General features: G+C 49.0%; 1 protein-coding gene across 1 annotated transcript in view; it reads right to left on the reverse strand.

Annotated features, from left to right (window-relative positions):
* Positions 1-441: 441 nt before the first annotated feature.
* Positions 442-18904, reverse strand: part of LOC309352956 (polycomb complex protein BMI-1) — a 19816-nt gene continuing 1353 nt past the window's right edge. The window contains exons 2-18 of the mRNA XM_081881781.1: positions 18026-18137; positions 17827-17890; positions 17701-17735; positions 17302-17362; positions 17159-17215; positions 16993-17052; positions 15954-16009; positions 11063-11326; positions 5987-6108; positions 5519-5615; positions 4804-4859; positions 4658-4708; positions 4279-4387; positions 4147-4192; positions 3597-3695; positions 2843-2923; positions 442-2727 (exon numbers count right to left, since the gene is read on the reverse strand). Coding sequence (XP_081737907.1) covers positions 2395-2727; positions 2843-2923; positions 3597-3695; positions 4147-4192; positions 4279-4387; positions 4658-4708; positions 4804-4859; positions 5519-5615; positions 5987-6108; positions 11063-11326; positions 15954-16009; positions 16993-17052; positions 17159-17215; positions 17302-17362; positions 17701-17735; positions 17827-17890; positions 18026-18137 — 1703 coding nt within the window. The 3' untranslated portion in view covers positions 442-2394. The remainder of the gene's footprint in view (positions 2728-2842; positions 2924-3596; positions 3696-4146; positions 4193-4278; positions 4388-4657; positions 4709-4803; positions 4860-5518; positions 5616-5986; positions 6109-11062; positions 11327-15953; positions 16010-16992; positions 17053-17158; positions 17216-17301; positions 17363-17700; positions 17736-17826; positions 17891-18025; positions 18138-18904) is intronic.

Here is an 18904-nt window from a genome sequence, read left to right on the forward strand (position 1 = left end):
AAAAAATTATTCGACTACCTAAAACTGAATTTGTGCTTGTGACTACGTCTATCACGAAAAAAAGAATTAGTCTGAAAGAGACATTACTTGAAAGTATATATCTCACATTTACATTAGCAGCTGAAGGACTACAATCGCTCACAACCCAATCCAAACTACTTTTACCAGGAAGGAAGGAAGGAAGGAAGGAAGGAAGGAAGGAAGGAAGGAAGGAAGGAAGTCCCTTTGCTTTCTATTGATCTTTGGCGCTATCTCCCAGGAAAGCGCGTGTACAGGACCACAAACTTCATAGGTTGCAAGTTCCATTTAGTTAAGCTGAATGTTAAACTTTAAGTGTTAAAACCGGTGAACATGATCTCCGGATCTCTTTTTGGAGGCATACAAAAGTTAATAATACCCTTAAACATTGACTATATAACGTCACAAGAAGTAGCAACGGGGTATATGCAAAAGTAATGATTTAATGACCGTAAGCAAGACAAAGCAATAGAATTTGTGCTTCTTTCGCAGACTGGAGACAATGAAATGTTTAGCTACAATTTCCCCGTACAAACATGAAAACAATAGTCATATAGGATAACCACCCTCACGAATGCGTAACTGGTGAGTGAAGAACACACACACGCACACACACACACACACACACACAACGTTTGACCAAAAGCAAAGCACAAACTGAAAAGTATTTGGGGGCTCTTCACAACGCTTAACTTTTAAAACAGTCCTTCTTTTCCCAAACGCAACGCCTTCAGAGGCCCGCCTTGAAGAAGGGATTCCCCGCAGCTTATTGGAAATATCAGAGTACCTGTTCATTTTTAACCAAATTAGTACTGTACCATATACATACATACAGATATATATATATTAAAACAAATTTAGACTAAAAGCCTTCATCCAGCAACTTGCTGATTTCTTAAGAAAGAACAACTTAATCAAATAGATTCCCGCATATCTTATGGCTTCTTGTGTGATTTCCTGTGCTTTTTTTATATTTTAAGGGTGGAAACACAAACCCATCACACCAAATAATAAAATTTAATGAAATAGTTAATGCGCCCTCGCGTTCCTGGCGTCGCCTCCTGCTCTCCTGAATCCTTTCCCACTGCACCGTTGGAACAATAAATCACATTCTGTAAAAAGTAAGAAATGAAACGAAATACTACTTGGAACCAAGACAAAGCCCGTAAAACCCTTTCGAGATGGCCAATTGCTTCCGGGTTAACCGCGGTTTGAGCTTGCTCCCTGCGACCCCGCAGCCTTCAGGCGTCACTAGGGGGGAAAGCTGGTGTCTGCTTCGTCAGCAAGGAGCTAAGCAGAGGCGTCGCCAAGGGCCGAGCTAGCCAGGGAAACGCAACCACCGCGTCAAGAGTGCGAGAAACACAATATTCTCTTTATAATATTTATAAATATATCATACAATACTGCTTCCTGTTTTGTCAAATAAGAACGTGGCAATGTTGCACAAATGCAAAATGCCACCTGATTCTTATCCTCCAAAAAATGTGGTTCCCACCCCCCCTCGTTTGTTTTTCCTTCTTTAAACAAGCCAGTAAAATAAACGGCAATACCCGCCTTCAGGCATACAGGTTGTAAAAAGTGAAATAGTATATTTTTTTCTTGTTCTGTCGTTTTTCTTTTCTCACCCCCCTCCTTCCCCCAGTTCTTAAATCCTTTCTGTGCTGCAGTAGGCAAGTTATGGGTGAAACACATTTTTTAAAAAAGAGAGAATAAAAGAAAATAAAACTGGCTAATAAAGCAGGAAATTGTTGTTCACAGTGACATGGCTACATTGATGCATAGTTCTTCTATGCGTTTTTTTTCTCCAATCCGGTTTTGTTGAAGAATATTAAGATGTGGGGTGGCGGGGAAATCCACTTGCTTTCTGCAGTTTTACAAAACAGTGAAATAACGATTAACAACGGAGATCTTAAACGTAGAAGTTAGTCTGGGTTAGCAAAAAACTAGATCCCATTACTGATATGCATCCATTTTCCAGAGAATCCCGTCCAAACCACGAAGGATGTGGCAAAAACAAAAAAGCATTCCTTTTCCTCTATAGTTTATCCGGGCTTATAGCGTTGCTAGTCCTTTAGAAACACCTCCTTCTCCTCTTTCTAAATCCACGGTCCAGAGGAGACGCTCAAAGCTCAAATCCCCCTGTTTTCACAACAGCTGAGGTTCGTTTTAATATCCAAAAGTTCCCATATCTAAGGTTCGTGTGGGAGGTTTCGCTGATCGTCCCTCTCACTTCTTAAAGCAATTCGGAGGACAGTCACACGAGGGGATAGCATCTATAAAGCTGAGTGGCACGGAGAGAAGGAGACGGGACAGGACAGAGCAGGTCTAAAAGAGACAACGGTGGAGATTTTTGGAGTCCCAGAGGCGCTCGGCGCGTCAGCCCGAAGACGTGGCAGAAGAGCCGTTGACCGAGGCTTTCCGGGCTCTGTTGCTGAAGGAGGGGTGGTGGTTGCTGCCGCCGCCGCTGGTTCCGTTCATAGTACTAGAGATGTGCGGGAACTGGGGGTGCGGGGACTGCACCGGGGTGCCGGGGCTGAGCAAGCAGGAGGAGGTGGAGGGCGGGCCGCCTCCCGCGGGGCTGCTCGCCTTCTCGCTCCCAGAGTCACTTTCCAGTTCCCCGCTGTGGTTCAGCCCATCCTGCTGGTGGCAGCCGATCTTCATCCTCTTGCAAGTTGGTCGCACCCGGTACTTCAAAGGGAGGGGGCCGTTCTGCAATGAAAATAAAATAAGAGGAGGGCGTCCTCAGAGGAGGCGCTTCTTCCCCATCGGTCCGCCCCCTCGCTCAAGGCAGGGGCTTCCAAGCCTTCCCCCCTGCCCTATTTACCCTTCTCCAAGTGTAAATATAGGCAATATCCATGAGCGTGTAGTAGTCCTTCAAGGGCTCCTCTTCATACATGACGTCGATCTAGGGGGAGAGATGCAATTGAGCTTCGTTTTACATGGGTAGGGAGGAAGCGACGGCATCAACGTGCACGCCAAATAAATATCCACCTGGCTCCAAATTTAAACGACACTGTAAGAGTTAAGCCCCTTGACCCAAATAAACCAAAGATTTAAATCCAGGTACTTAGACTTACATTTGTTGGGATGGAGGAATTTATCTTTCCTGAGTCCTAGGCTTTAGTGGGATTGCTGATCGGCCCTTAAGGAGCCAATACTTCCAAGTCTTTTATTTAAGAGTTTTGGTGGTTGCTGGGGGTTTTTTTTAATAACCCAGACGTGAAAGCCATTAGGCAAAGGCTTATTGAGCAACCTTAGCATGAAAAAGACTGTCTAAAATGCTGCGCAGGCTCTGATCTTTCAAGCACAAAGCAACCTATGATCTGACAGCACAGAGCAAAACGCTGGGGGATACTTATCTGATTCTCCAGTTTCTGAAAATAGAGGACTACATTAACAGCTTGTTTTATGTATATAAACCAAAGCAAACCACTAGCTTACATGGTACACTGTGTTGCTTAGTAAGTTTGTGGCAATACATTTTTAAGTAAAAAGCATTCATTTAAATTAAATGCCAGGAGCCCAGATTTTACTGGAACTTCTACCACTATCACCCCTTTAATAAACAAAAAATGTACCTGAAAAGTATTGGGTATGTCCATTTTGCTCCTGAGAAACTTTCTCAGATGCATGACAGTCATAGCTGCAGGGCAGCGCAAATATCTTTTGTCATTCACCTGGTAAGGGTGTTTGATTAGGGAGAAAAAATAATGCATATAATTAAGAATTCAGTGTAAATGTAGTAGAGATACATAAGCATAGCTGGAAACTAGAAGCTAACTGCTAAATCAAAATAACAAAAATGCAGAACAGTTAATTAAGGAGAGTAAAAATGTAGTAATATACATTTTCCTGGGTTTATTTACAATATATGACAAGTTTCCTCCTCAAAAAAAATTTGGGTAAAGAAAACTAGAAGGAAACAAAAGTTTTTGGACCATCAATCAGTTCCCTTTTAATTTTAGTTGCCAAGAAGAAACAATAAATGTCTGTACAATAGCTGCCTGCAGTGTTAATTTATTTAGGGGGATAAAAATAACTATTAATCTAGCTGGGGCAAACAAATAATCTAAACTACTTTCTAAAGAAGGGGTCTGTTAAATTCCAAAGAAAGCAAAAGTTATTTACCTCCTCTTTGGGTTTCTCTTTCTCTTTATTTCCTTTCCGTTCCAGTCTGGGAAGAAGAGTGATACAATTATAACAAAGAAGAGCTATCTAAGAATGTGCAGATAAAAGTAAATTATTGTGTTCACAACTTGCCTATTTTGGTCGAAGAACTCTATGGATAAGCTTATTATCTCATCATCTGTTATAATCCTTTTGTCTTCATCTGCAACTTCGCCCCTGTCTTCATTAGAGCCATTGGCAGCTGCACAGAAATTTCCACAGTGATTTACATCTTTAAATTCGAATGAGAACAAACCTCATCAAGAGGGGAATCTCTCTCACAGCTAAGATTATTTCTGCAAATACTGAGATAACTCTCTGTAGCATGTATTAAAAACCTTTAAATTAATTATGCCGTATTTTGTCACTGAAATGTTAGGGGAAGAATAGATGGGGAAATGTTTTAACAACCTAAGCTTTTGAGTAAGAGGACAGTTTTATGTCTACAAAAGAAAGATATTGAAGCTTTTACCATCAGCAGACGGATGAGCAGCATAAAAGTCTCTTCTTCTTTTCATTTCATCTGAGTGAGAACACACATTTGTCATTTAGTATACTCTGGCTTTCATACAAGATAGTGCTTGCGGTCGTCACTTAATCTAAGAAGGGCTTACTTACTTTTGAAAAGGCCTGGCACTAACTTGTAGACAATGTCTTGGAGGGTTTTATCAGATCTGAAATATAAAATCCCAGGAAGCTCAAATTTAGAAGGGTGCCAGTATTAAAATCCAAACTGCACCTCACTTTCCAAAGCAAAGAAAGAGTATTTTCTAACAGATTCAAATGGTCAGCCCAAATTCCCGCAACATTTAAAAATGGTTTAGACAGGAGTCTTTTACACCAGATACTTATCTGCCTGGGTGGGGAACAATTCTGTCTACGGAAACCTACTTGCCACAGTGTTACTGTCTAAAATGCATGCAGCTAATCAAGAGATGCCATCCCTAAACAGCAAAGGGTGATGCAGCTAAGTAAGGAGGACTTCTGAAATGAATCTAACTTTTGCCTTTCTCCACCAGCACAATATATGAGGGGGATGGGTTAGCTGGAACTGACAATAATTTGCAGTTTGGTCAGGCAAGGCAAGAATAAAGTAAGTATCCACAAACATATAAGAAGCTGGGGTTTGGGTTTGGAGGGAATTCAAGGAGCCACAGGACTTAAATGCCACCTCCACCTTCACACACATGAACTTCAGTTTGCAGACTGACACCTCCAGCCAGATCCCAACATGTGATGAAGAGGTGGCAATCCAAAGAAGCGCGCAAGCCTCGCTACCCTCTGAACTTATCACCTGAAATGAAACGCAGCAGTTCAGTTGTCTCTCGCCTACCTTATATTTAAAAGGGGTCTGGTTTTGTGAACTTGGACATCGCAAATAGGGCAATACTTGCTGGTCTCCAAGTAGCGCACGATGCACGTCTTGCAAACTATAAGAAAATAGAGAGAGAGAGAGAGAAAAGAAGAGGCAAGATTTTGATCAGCGGTCAAGGCGAGGTTTCCAGCTATTAAAAGAAGTAACGAGACTTTTCTAAACCCGGAGCCACCAAGCAAAGGTAACCATTATTTGGACAGGGGGCCAAATCTCGAAGGAGCTGCAAAGAGAGAGCCGGAGGGAGTCCCTTAAAGATATATAGGGCATGTTTACAAAACTATGGAGCTACTGGCAACCGCACGTAAATGGGAGCGGACCTTTATTGCGAGGGATCAGAGGCTGGCGGGGGTGGGCGGTCGCTGGCCCAGAGCCTTTTTCTGCGTCCCTGGAGGGCTAAGGGCACGTGTGAAGCCGGACGGTACTTACAGGAATGCAGACACTCGATGATGGTGGTCGCGTCGATGAAGTACCCTCCGCAGAGCACGCACATGAGGTGGGGGTTTAGCTCGGTGATTTTGATGCGGGTGGTGCGATGCATTTTTGCAGCTCTGAAAGGCACACAGGAGGGCCGTTTAAGTGCGGGAGGGAAGCGTCTCCGAGGCGCACGCAACCTCCACTCCCCCTTCGGACCCCTCCTGGCTTGCAAGGCAGCCCCGGCCTCCCGCTCGCCCCTCCTCGAGGACGAGAAGAAACCTCGGAAATGTAACTCGGAAGGCGGCGGCGGCGGGAAGCTGGCGAGCTGCAGGAACTGTAATGCAAAGCGGGAGGCCCGGGCGCAGGGAAGGGGCTGCGCCGCGCGGGGGCTGCCTCTCTGCCCAGTGCCCACCTGCCCGCCTGGCCTGGCGCGGCGGCGGGTGCCGGGCTTCTCGGGGCCCTTCTCCCGCGGCGAGCAGGGCACCCCGGTGGCGCTTGCCGGAGCTGAGGATCGCGATCGGGGGAGAGGCGAGGAGGACGAGGAGGAGGAGGCGCCGGATCCCGGTGCAGCTGCGGACGCTGCCCTGGGCATTTCCGGCGAGGGGGGAGGAGGGGAGGGGGCGGAGGAGGAGGAGGAAGAAAGAAGAAGGGGGAGAGGGAGGGAGCTGCTCCTTGCACCTTGGCACCAGGGCCGCTGGGCATCGGCGAGGCTGGGCAAGGCGAAGCAGGAGGGGATCGGGCCGCGGCGGAACTGGGCTTCTTCTCCCGCGTCGCCTGGCTCCGCTTGCCTCGCTGCCGCCAGCCCAACAGGCTCGGGACGGCGGCGCCTTCGGAACCGCGCTCTGGAGGGGGTTGCTATAGCAACTTACACTTACACTTGGCATCCTGCCACCGCCCGGAGCGCAGCACCAGGAGGAGGGGGAGGGGAGGGGGGAGAGAAAGAGGGAATAGAGGGGGGTGGCGGAGAAAGCAAAGAGGGAGAGAGAAAGTGCGCCCAGGAAGGTGGCCCGGGAGAGTCCTGTGAGGATCTAGGTGTGCCGCACCCGGGAGGGGAGGGGGGAGGTGGGTGGGCAGAAGAGGACACGGGGGTGCGCATGGGGGGCGGGGTGCAGCCTCAGGAAAGGCGCAGGGGGCGTGGCGGGGGCCGGGAAAGGGGTCCTTTCCTCTCCTTCCCCTCCGCCGCCAAGGGGCCGGGCAGGAGGCCAAGAGCGGCGCTGGAGGGGGAGGCCTCGGGGGCGGCCTGAGCCAGCGCCGGGGTGTGCGCCAGGCCGAGCAGAGAGGCTCCTCCCGGCCCTTTCGGCAGCTCCTCACAGGGGCCTCCATCCACGTCGACTCAGTCCGGGCAAGGAAGCGGCAGCAGCTCAGCCTCCGGTTTCCTGCCCTCTCCAACGAGCCGTGTCTGCGCCGGGACGGGGCTCCAAGTTGGACCGTCGCTGGCGGCAGCCCAGTCGCGCATCTGAATCCGCACCTCGTCCCAGACCAGCACAGTGGCCCGAATGTCATTTCCAGAGGTTGCTGAACCAGAGCAATTTACGGTGCCACCAGCTCCAGAGACAGCCGGGCAGGAGGGAAAGGCGCCTGCCGCCCCGGAGCCCAGGTTAAGGTCCCTGATCTCAGCAGATGCCCTCGCAACCAAGGCGAAAACCTTCCCTGCAAAGAACCCGCAATCCCAGCCGAACTTGGCCAAGGAAAGAGCAAAAGCCCTCGCGTTGCTCGGAGGAAGGAGGAGATGGGACTGGCAGCAGCAGAGACAACCTGAGCAAGCAAGCAGCTCCTTCTCTGGGGAGAGGGAAGCAAACGCTGTACCAGGGGGAAATGTTTCTCTTACACACAGACACACAAATTCCCCAAAGGGAAGAAGGCCCGGGGCAGAGGGGCGAGCCTTGGCCTTAAACTCGAGGGTGGCAGCGAGGCTGGGCGCTCCCATGCATTGTGTGCGAATTTCCCAAGATCTCTCCAACAAAGGAGCAGCCTGGAGTTTTTGGATCTCGCCAGTCTCGGCTCTTGGCTTCTTGACCGCGATTTCCCTCCATGCCCTCAGCCAGGAGGAAGACTCCTTCTTGAGGTGACCTAAACCAGTCTCTCCAGCCCTCCTTTTATTCGTGAAAGAAATCCTAAATATCTCACAACTGGCGCAAGTAGGTGGCTGTTTTAATCGGCCGCCTTACAATTCTTCTCCAGCGCTGAGACCCACCGAAGCAACCTAATCTTTTGGAAGAGACGAACATGTTTTATTTCACAAAAGACTCCCTAACTGAAAGAAAACTCCCAACAGCCGTGAAGCTTTCCTGGTCGAAGCTCTTTCCCTTAACCGCATATTATTTATGACCCAAGTTAGCCTTCTTCCCCAGGGCATGGTCGAAGCTATCTCTGAAATCCGGGGTCTGAAAACCAGCAAACTGAACCGAAGAACAACAGTGAAAGACGCCACCCAGCACACACGTGTGCACACGCACCCCCCTTTCTGTTCACACACAGTTTGCACTGCACGCGTAAACATAAAGAGCATTTCACTCCCAAACGCGCCAACTCCTCCTCCAGGAGGGGAGCTTCAACTTCTCATTCCCCGCCCCCTCCTTATGTTAAGATCGGCGTGCATACAGTCAAGAAACGCTGACCTTTAACACGAGCGAATATATTTTATTCCAGGCGCTCTCTCGTTCGCCAGGCAAGTCTTCAACCGTGCAAACAAGGGGAAGGCGAAGCTTGCTAGGACAGCCAGCTTGGAGGCCATGCGCGGGTTACTTCAAAATACAGGGGCAAGCCCTAGTTCTGAAGGCTCACGGTACCCCGTGAATGAGCACAAAACATCTGCGCCGGCAGCTGAAAAGGGAGCGGAGTCACCCAAAGACCAGGTAAGCCTCGATGAAGCAGAGCTGCACCCTTTGCACCAACAGCCACACAGGCAGATAGCCCTTCCTTCACCTGCCATGTATTTGAGCCCTTAGAATTCTTGCAACAGACCTAAATCCTGATGGCGATCAATCAATCGATTGAAAACCGATTCTGGAAGGCATGCATGCCCACATGTGTTGCCAATAAGATCCGTGCTCTCTCTTCCCAATATCTGGCTGAAATCCATCTTTAAGTGCGGGAGGGAAGCGGGTTCCAGGGAAGAAATTAATGTGCTCAGTGGCAGAAATCCTCCTCCTTTAGAGCCAAGCTCCTAAAAGTAGCAAATGGGACTCTCCAGCTGGTTTCCTGCTACCTCAAAATCTGGTTCCTTCCCAGCCAGCGCGGTGTCCAAACTTATTAAAGGTTAAGAGGCTACACACAGAATCCGCCAACTTCCAGCAAAAGTCTTCCCTTACACATACAGACGCATCCCATTCTCCTCCCGCCCCATATTATATTTTCAGAGTGTGTTCCTCCTCCTTGGAGGGTCATTTCCAAACAAACTCTCCCCCAATACTCAGCTGCGTCTTGTGCTCCTGAGTTCTGGAGGCAAGAAAAATGTTAGAGGTTCAACGAACTCCATGGAGGTGTTCTGACCACATGTCTGTCTCTCCCAGGTTTGGGGGCAAAGGGGGATTTTACCCGTAGGATTTGATGGCCCCGACTTATTTCCTGAACTCTTTTTGCCAGGACTCTCCTGTCAAGCTAAGTTAGGCCAAGCTAGGTTAGGCGGACGTGTGCTCGGTTTCTCGCGCCAGGAGCAAAACCATCACACCTCGCATACTAGCAAGTCGTTGCTACTAAACTTGCCTTGACCCAGCTTGGAAGGACTGCTGGACAAGGGGCTAGAAAACCAGTTAGAGAATAAGAAAGCCGCGCTGGAAGATCCTGCAAAGTCCCAGCACCTCAGCTTCCCCAAATCTCTTCCGTCTGCACAGGGCAAACTCGCATTAACGCAGAAACCCCTGTGCCCCCGAAGTTAATTTCCCAGCTTTGCCCTCCCGTCCCCAAAGCGCAGAAACTTTAACATTTTACGCACACACGAGAAAAAGCGCCCAGCTGCAAGCCGAGCGAGAACCGCCATCTTACGAGCCATCCAGTCCCACACCGGGGTCCACCAAACTTAAGTTAATAAAATTCCTGGGAGAGCCCTCCTGAGCGCGACCAGCCCCGCAGCGGGATCGCCCCCTCGGGGGGGACCCATCCCTATAAGATGGGGGCTCTGCGGGGCTCCTGCAACCCCCTGCGAGGCGCTTCTTGGCCAGGCAGCCACCGTCCCCTGACCCAGGCAGCGCCAGGTTTCATGCACCGCCCGCGTTCAATCGAAATCTGCATTTAAACAAAGGAGCCCCAGAGAGATCGGCGAGCAGGGGCTGAAAATAGAAATATCCTCCTGCGGGGCCATGTGCCCAGGAAGGGGCTAGCGGCGAGCCGAGGGAGGAAAGGAACCGAAATCCGCCGGAGGGGGGGCGTCGCCCCAGCCAGTGCACGGGCCGCCGCCGCCGCCGCCGCGCCTCTCCGGGTCCCGGCGCGGAGGGCGAAGGCGCTCGGGCGCGGAGGCTGCGCGGAGATGGAGCAGCCTGTCAGCGCTTTCCCCACCCCGAGAGCCCGGGGACACCTAGCAAGGCTGGCGCCCCTTCGCAGCCCCCCGAAAGCGCCTCCCAGGCCCCGCCGCCCCCCGGCCCCCGGCGGGCAGCCGCGCCCGGGGATACGTACCCGCGAGAAGGAGCCGGCGGGCCACGATCCGAACCGCCCCGAAAGACAATGAAAGTTAAAAGTCGCTCAGCAGAAAATGAATGTGAGCCAAGCGGCCATCTTGAAATGAACTGCAGACGCTGTCAATTGCAATGAGCGCAGGGCTGCCGCCGCCGCCGCCGCCGCCGCCGCGCTCAGCTCAGCTCCTGCTCGCTCCCCCGCAGCCGGGCTCCTCTCCGCCACCGAGCCCCCTCCCTCGCCCTCGGATCCCTGCGCCGCCCCAGGAGTTGGCTCGGCCTCCCCCCGCCCCGCAGCCCTCGCTCTCCCTCGCCTCCTCTCTCTGCCTCTCCCCACCTCCTTCTGAATGCGCAGCTCCAGTGCTGGGATCTCAAAATCTTTCTAATCCGGATGGTTTGCCTCTCCTCCTCCGCCAGCCCATTGTCTCTTGCGCTCTTTCTTTTCCTCCTCGGCTCCCCCCCCACCCCTTCACCCACTCGCCTCGCAATCTCTTTCCCCCTCTGCTGTGCTTTTTCTTTCTTTTTTTCGGCCCCTCCGAGAGGGAGGCTCTTCCTCCCTCCCTCCTTCCCACTCCTCCTCCTCCTTTTTTTTCCCCCTTTACGAGGAAAAAAAATAATTGTGATTATTTCACAGTTGTGGAGGGAGCCAGGGGAGAGGAGGGAGAGTGGCGGGCGAGGAGGGGGCTGCTGGCTGCTGCTGCTGCTGCTGGTGGAAAATGCAACGCTGAAAGGCACACAGTGGAAACTGACACCGTCCCCAAAATGGCTCAGAGTTCGCCCGCCCCGCCAGGATCACGTGGGGCTCCTCATTCCTTAAGGGTGGCCTGGGAATTAGTGTCGGTGTAGTCGGAGCCCGTCAGCCTCCCTGTGACCCAATCCCGCGGCTCGGCCGCCTCCCCCTCCCCGCGCGCCACCCTCCCCTCCCCTCCCCCTCCCCGCACTCCGCCTGGTCCTCCGCCTCCCTCCGCTCCACACACACTTCGCCGAGTCCTCCTTTTCTCCACCGCGCTCACGCTGCTGCTGCTGCTGCTGCTGCTGAGCCGCCGCTGCCGCCTGTTCCACCTCCCCCCTTCTCTCTCTCACACACACAAATGTATTATTCAATTTCTTCCCCCGAACACACCCACTCCACGCTGGTAGAGTCGCTTTGCCCGTTCCTTCTCGTTTCCCCACATTTTGTACCCCCTGTCTCTTCACACGCGCAATCTCTCTCTCTTTTCTTCTGCCTTAACAGCAACACACACGAACCTCTTTTTCTCTGCTTCCCCTCCCCCCGCTATCGCCTCTTTCTTTTCTATATTTGCTCCTTCTCTGACCGACTTCTACCTACTCCTTAAATACAGATGTGTGTGTGTGTGTCTCCCGCCCCCCGCCCCCCGCCCCAGGGCACAATAAACTGAAGCTTGCCGCCTTTTGGCTTAGTCCATTCCCCTCATCTAAACCTGTCTGCTCCGCTCTTTGCGCCTGCTGCCACCTCTCCCTCCTCACGCGACGGTGGCCCCAACTCCGTAGCCCACCATTTTAATATCTGGAGGTGGCGCCCAAAGCAAGGTCCCCTTGTCCTCGAAGCGTCTCGTCTGGTGGCTTCCCTGCCGCGCGCACGAGACGCGGCGATCCTCCGCCGTCGTTGCCCGCGCCCAAAATTGCCCCCTGCCGCTCCCAAGCTGCTGTGGGCAAGACCTTTGGCGACGCGACAGGAGACTTGCGCAGCCAAGGCGTTTCAGGTCTCGTGGGTGTCGGAAGTGCAACGTGCGGCCAAGGCGAACTAACCCGCAGTTGCGCCTCTGCGCTTCCACCTCCGCCCTCGTTTCCTTATATTTTCCCGCCTTGGCATCCGATCCACGCGTCGTCTGTAGACGGCTGCTTCTCTTCGGTGCGTCCCAACACTCTTCCCGCCCTGCCCATCCCCACCCTCCCCACGCGACCCCCGTTTCCTCCGCCTGGTATTTCCGATCCAGCGCCCCCAGTCTTTGCCTCCTTTCGCCTTCCACTTTTACCATTCTCGTCTCACGATTTATATACACCGCAGAAATGTTTGAAAACTGACCCCTCCCCCCCCTTCTCCAGGCCTGTCTCTCTCTCTTCCTTTCCTTCTAAGGACCCGATCCCGATTTCCTTCCTTGATTTCGGTTCCCTCTCGCGCGGCTTTGACTTCGCCATCCCCGCGCCTCTTTTGCCCACCCAAAGTGCCCTCGCGGACTATCGCAGACTCCTCAACCCTCGTCCTGGGCTTTTCTCCCTCCACAACCCCAATTGAGATTCCTCAGATACACGAGGTTTCCCTCCCGCCCCTTCACCTCTTATTTTCTTTAAGAGCGCTCCTGACCCCCCAGCCCCGCGAAACCACCCATTTCCCCTTGGTTGGCGAACTGTCTGCCTGGCCTTGAACACGCCGTCTCGTTTCCCGCCTTTATCCGTCGTATCAATTCCCTTCTCCACACCAGCTCTGCCACCTCACGTTTCGTCACGGGCGATAAATATGATCGCATTGAGGCAACAAATGTCTCCCGCGAACCCCCCCCCCACCCCACCCCTTCCCTACCACAATTTTGCCTCCCTTCCCCCACCCTGTCGCTGCCTCGCAGGCGTTCCTCGTCGCACTTTCCCCGCTTCCCTCGCTGTCTCGCGCGCAGCTCGCACGATTTCCTTCCGCAGATCGCAGCGGCAGAATCCCACCTAATGGCGCGGCCCGGGGGCAGGCAGCCCGGCGCTGCGGGTGGGTGCGTGGGTGAGTGAGGGGGGGAGGAGAAGAGGCTCCCCAGGGAACCAATAGGCACCCCCCGCCTCAGCCGCGGCTTCTGGCGAAGGAACATTGGCGCTATTCGCAACAGTGAACGTCGCTTGAGAACAAAACGCAGCGCAAGGCGCTCCTTGCCCCGAAGGTAGTCGGTCGGTCGGTCGCGGCGCGTGTGGATCCTTCCATTCCACAGGCGATCCTTTAAGGCTGGACGCGGTTGGACGCCGTCCCTTTCTCGGCAAATGTTCAGAAGAAACGCAGCCATCGAAAAGGAGCTGGGAAGAGAACGCCCGCCCCCCACGTCCCAAAGAGAGAAGGACGCGGGTCGTGCGGAGACTGGCACACCCGGGAGACGTCGGAGGGGACACTCCCAACCCGGGTGCGTGGCTTGCGCTGCTTGCCACGCCGGGGAAAGAGCCACGCTCTGGTCTCCCTCGGCCAGGGATTGGGAACACAAACGTCCAACACACACACACACACACACACACACACACGGGGTAGACAAACCTGGGGCAGCGCCCTCCTCGCCGCCATTTGACCCGTTCGTGTGTGTTATTTCTGATGCCATGTTGCCAACCTTGTCTCCCTCTCTACAGGACGCAGGGAAATGGAAGGTTAGAGAGCATATCGGATTCTCCTCCACGCCGTGATTATAATGGGAAGCGAAGAGTAACCCGCGTAGAGGCATTCATTTATTCATTTTTAAAATAAATAAATTATAATCAAAAATAGCTCTCAGATTCCACCAGGGATGGAGAGACTGACCCTGGCGTAACCGCAGCACCGAGGAACTTGACCCACTCGCGGATTCTCTTCCCAGTGCCAAACCCGGAGCTTGGAAGTTTAGGATCGGGGTGTAAAACAGGCTGGGAAAAGGGGGGCGCCGGCTTCACTCAGTCGCGGATCGGGTGCCTCCCACTGCAAGCTCGCTTCCTCCTCCCCACCCCGCGCTAAGAATAATAATAGTAATAATAATAATATCTCAACGATAAATGGTGTGAACCAAAAGGGATGGGAGGATGCTGGTTTGGTTTACCAATCTCTCTTCTCTCCAAGCCGGTTGAAGGCAGATTAAAGGACCCGCTTGCGCGTGCGACCCTCCCCCGAATAAGAAATACGGAAGAGTCTAAGCCAGGAGGTGAGGGCAGCGTCTTCGGCACTTCGCTTCTCTGCCTTTCATCCGTTCCTTTGCCACCATGAACGCGGACATGGTTCTACTTATGGGGAGGGATCTCTTCAGGTGGACTCACCACGTCTAGCTCCAGAAGATTTCGGGGGTGGGGGAGAGAATTCACCATGGGATACTTAACCCATTAGGGAGCACAAGTGTCATTTTTATAGCAGCAAAATTTGGACTAAATTGGTGGGTTTCTCTCCCTCCCTGCCGCTTCCCAAAGTACCTTTCATGACGTGCGAAATGGGTGTTTTGCATTTTGAGATTTCCAGTGCAGGGTGGGCGCTTCATTATCCTAAACTGAACACTCCAGGTTCTTATGGGCTTGGTACAGAAAACGCTGGTCTATTTCTTTGTCACTCCCCAACAAAGAGTAGCAAACGGGTGTTTTCCCTCTCAGGTGGGCAGTTTCCTCTTGCCCTTTCCACGATGGTATAAAGAGCCCAAGGAAGATGAAAGGAAAAACGGGAATTCGGATCATGGATCTCGCTGTAAACCAGAGCTGTCTCGCTACCCATTTCCCAGCCGGGGGTGTATAATTACCAACTGGGAAAGCAGCTTCTGCCCACGTTGTAAGATGGGGGCGAGGGTGGAGTTGTTTTTTGTTTGTTTTAAGTTGTGGAGACAATGCTGGTCACATTCCATCTATAGCCATTCAACTGCATTGAAGTGAAAAGAAACCCACTGGTGCAATTAAGGGCACTCCAGCTATTGTCTATCTACATAAACTACTGAATATTTAAGCAAGTAAATCCGGGTCAAAACAGATGAAGGCATGACAGTTTCGTTTCGCGTGTGAATCGCCAATTTATTTATTTATTTTTCAAAAAGCTGCAACGTGACTTCACCAAAATGAGACTCAAGACGACTGACTACTTAATTACAACACAATGAAGGCCTCCTTAGGTTCAGAGCCTCACAGCCCTTCAAAGTGATCTTTGCTGGTGAGAAGGTTACTCTTGGAATGTTGACTCCATAGTGGGGACCCTCAGGAGAACCCAACCATCCCTCCAGTCCCCCAATCAACACACATTATTATTGATAGATGTGGCACACAAAATAGATCAACTCTCTATTGCTTTTGCTCTCTGTTTTTATTAGAGGTTAGAAATGGGAAATAAAGCCTTGTTTTTAAAGACAGGACAAGACTGAGCAGGGAGCAGATATTTAACAAGGCGACAGGGAAAAAAGAAGAAAACAATTATCTGGTTATCTAACAAATAAACATTTTCCCATTAGACATGATACTAAAAATGCTACAGTCTTGACTGTACAAACATACAAAACATGAAACATTGGCTAGAAAGTAGGCATTCCATTTCAGTACAGCCAATGCGTTTCAAAATCCCATCAAATGAAGTAAGAACAAGGAGTAATCATATTAATGTTCAAAGATGAAACTGTTAGGAAACAATTTCTTTTTCTTCTTGGATCCAATAGTCTGCCAAGGTCTGCAGTTACAGCTGAGTTGTTCTCTCTAGGCTTTTAGCTGCATCTTTTAGTTTCCCAACTAAATCCTAAAACATGAAGTAAGAACTTTAGAAAAGAAGTAATTCATTGTACATAGTGGGTTACTTGAACATGTTAGTTCTGTGAATGTTGTCTTCAAAGGTGATCAAGTTTACATCTGGAAAACTTGGTGTCTAACACTTTGAGAAGAATGCCTACAAGTCAGCTATTTTATATCTTTAAGAAACATTCAGCCTTTCTGTCATATTTTAGTTAAGGGTAGATACTGAACATTCTTAACAGAAATGTTGTGCTAATAACATAATTTTTTAAATGAAAGTGCTTGGATTTATATAGAGCAGAATATAAATGACCGTAATAAATTAAATAAAAAGTATCAAAAGACAGAGACAACTTTGCTATCTTTCTTGCTGTTTAATATAACAATTAAATTAATTCATCAACTTTTTCAAGTTGCATTCCTAAATATATTTACTTATTTGCAATGGATTAAAATTTCAATTTAATATGGAATGTAAAACTAATTTTTATTTTAAAATAATTCCCAGGATTAACCTGTAACCCTTTTCTTTTGCTCAACTTCTCAATCTTTACCTAATTTTACACTTTTTAATGCTTGGGTTAGGTTTTGTTTAGTACGGTACTTGCTGTAGTCAATGTGAACTTCTTTGTATAAAGAGCTCAGTTTACCATCCTTGAACAATTTACACAAACCCAATTTAGCCAAAGTCAATGCAAGTTGCACTCTTTATATTAATGCACAGTATATAGTTGCAGAAAGTGAATTTCCTCTCAGGTATTACATTTGAAACAGTTCCCTCCAACCCCCTTAAAATGTGATTCCAAGATCATAGCTACTATGTGGGTTAATCTGAAATCTCAATTTGTTGAGGTACATAATCAAACAATTATAAAGTAACAAGTTTAATAAACACACTTTTTGCAAGCTTTAGTTTGGGTGGATTCCTGATAGAAAATTTCATTCTGACACCTGAAATGGTCACGCCCGCACAAACATATGAAGAAATACCTGTAATTGCTCCATAGAACAACTAAAATTAATGTCCGGTTGAGATCTTGAGTCACTGTTCTAAAGGAACAAAAATCCCAAATGTTAGAAGTTTAACATCTGGCAAAACCTGAAGTAATATTTAATTCAGTGATGGTGAGGAAAAGCATAAGAATGGGTGCAGTACCTCAACATTTAAGGTCATCAGATAAGCAGGGCGATAATTTTTATGAAGTTGATTAGTCTAAAGTAATAAGGGAAGAGGAAAAAAATGTATCAGAATTTAGCAGATAAAGAAACCAGAATAAAGCAGTACCCTTATTAAATTACCTTGATCTGATATTCCAAACGCCAACAAACATCAGTTATATGCAGCGGACATCTGCCTATACTGAAGAACACAATCATCATTTTCTTATTAGGTTATATTATGCTAAATGAAAAAGCTGTTGCACACATTTCAGGCATAAAAAGGTGACTGTTCCATAGATCAATAGTGTATTTCAAAAGTGGGTTAAGGGTGCAAATTATCTCAACTTGATAACTTGTGCCTATGTTTTCGCCACTGTATCCATTTCAGCAGCCTCTTATATTAACTTTAAAGGTGCATTTGAAATTAATAGCAAAACTCTAGCCATATAGTTCTGATGTATTCAATGGGGCTTACTCCCTAGCAAGTTTGTTTCAGTTTGTAACCTTAAAGTAATAAAACAACTTCCTTTGACATACCTTCCCAATAGGATTTCCAAGGTATCTTTATTTTTCTGCAAAGAAGAGAAAAAAGTTTGCCATCTTCTACAGAACAAATAAAATATGAATATGGGAATAAAAAAATAATAAAATAGGCTTGAAAACCTGGTATTCGGTGCAAAATTGTTCAATTCTTTCTTTGTCAAACTTACAGTCTTCTAAATAAGTACTAAAAGGGAAACCAAAAGGATGTGTTAGCCTAAATGCCAGTACAACTCAAGCAGGAAGATTTACAGCAATGGATGGTGTTAAAAAACAAACTAAAACACCTCAAACCCTGTGAAGGGCTTTAAAATGGGAGTACCTTATGGCAGATTTGTCAGCTTTTTGCTTTCCAGCTTCTACTATACAAGTTGCAGCTGCTGCATGACAATATTTTAATACTGCTGGATCAATATGTTCCAAGTCTGGATGATCTAAAAATAAATGAAATTTCAAAGATGGTATAACTTCAGGGGAATGTTCCTTCAAACAGAGAGAGACTAAAAACTTTCCATGCAGCCACACTTAGCATAGCCCAGTTTTAACAGTTGGGAAAGTATAATACATTTCATATTGGCAATACTTAAAGCACAGCTATAAAGATATTGACTCATTCATAAGGTTTCCCTCATTCATAAGGAGCCACTACAAATGAAGAGGCAATCTCAGCTCTCCTTTAAAATGCCTTTTCCCAAGACCCAAACCTGGCCTAAGTTGTTTCCAGCATAAGTTTCTCTGGAATTATCCCACCAGGCTCAGAATTTGGCACGTTATCCAGAAGAAACAAACGGATTTAGGGCATTTTCTAAACACAGTGTCCTGGTTTTCCTCCTTCCCCGCGTTTTTTGTTTTTGTTTCAATATGCAATCCATTACTGGAATTTGTTGGCAAGCATCGAGTTATAAAACAAATGTAAATGGCAGAATTTATTTCTACAAATAAAAAATCGCCATGCTTTTGGATGTTGCATTCATACAATGAGGGGGAGCACCTGCCCCCCTATAAATTGCCCGTGGAAGAGATGGAGAAAACATTTCATAGGGTTGAGTTCTAAATCAAGGTCAGTTTAAAACAAAACAAAACATACACACAACCAAACCAGATGCCTTTCTAACTATCCTCCTCCGAATACCGCGCGTCCCTTCAGAAGTACCGTAACTACAAACCCTTCTGGCCACAACATTTCTAACTTTTCCTCCTC

Source organism: Podarcis erhardii (genome assembly GCF_964252035.2).
Source record: "Podarcis erhardii genome assembly, chromosome: 12".
Taxonomy (NCBI): Eukaryota; Metazoa; Chordata; class Lepidosauria; order Squamata; family Lacertidae; genus Podarcis; species Podarcis erhardii.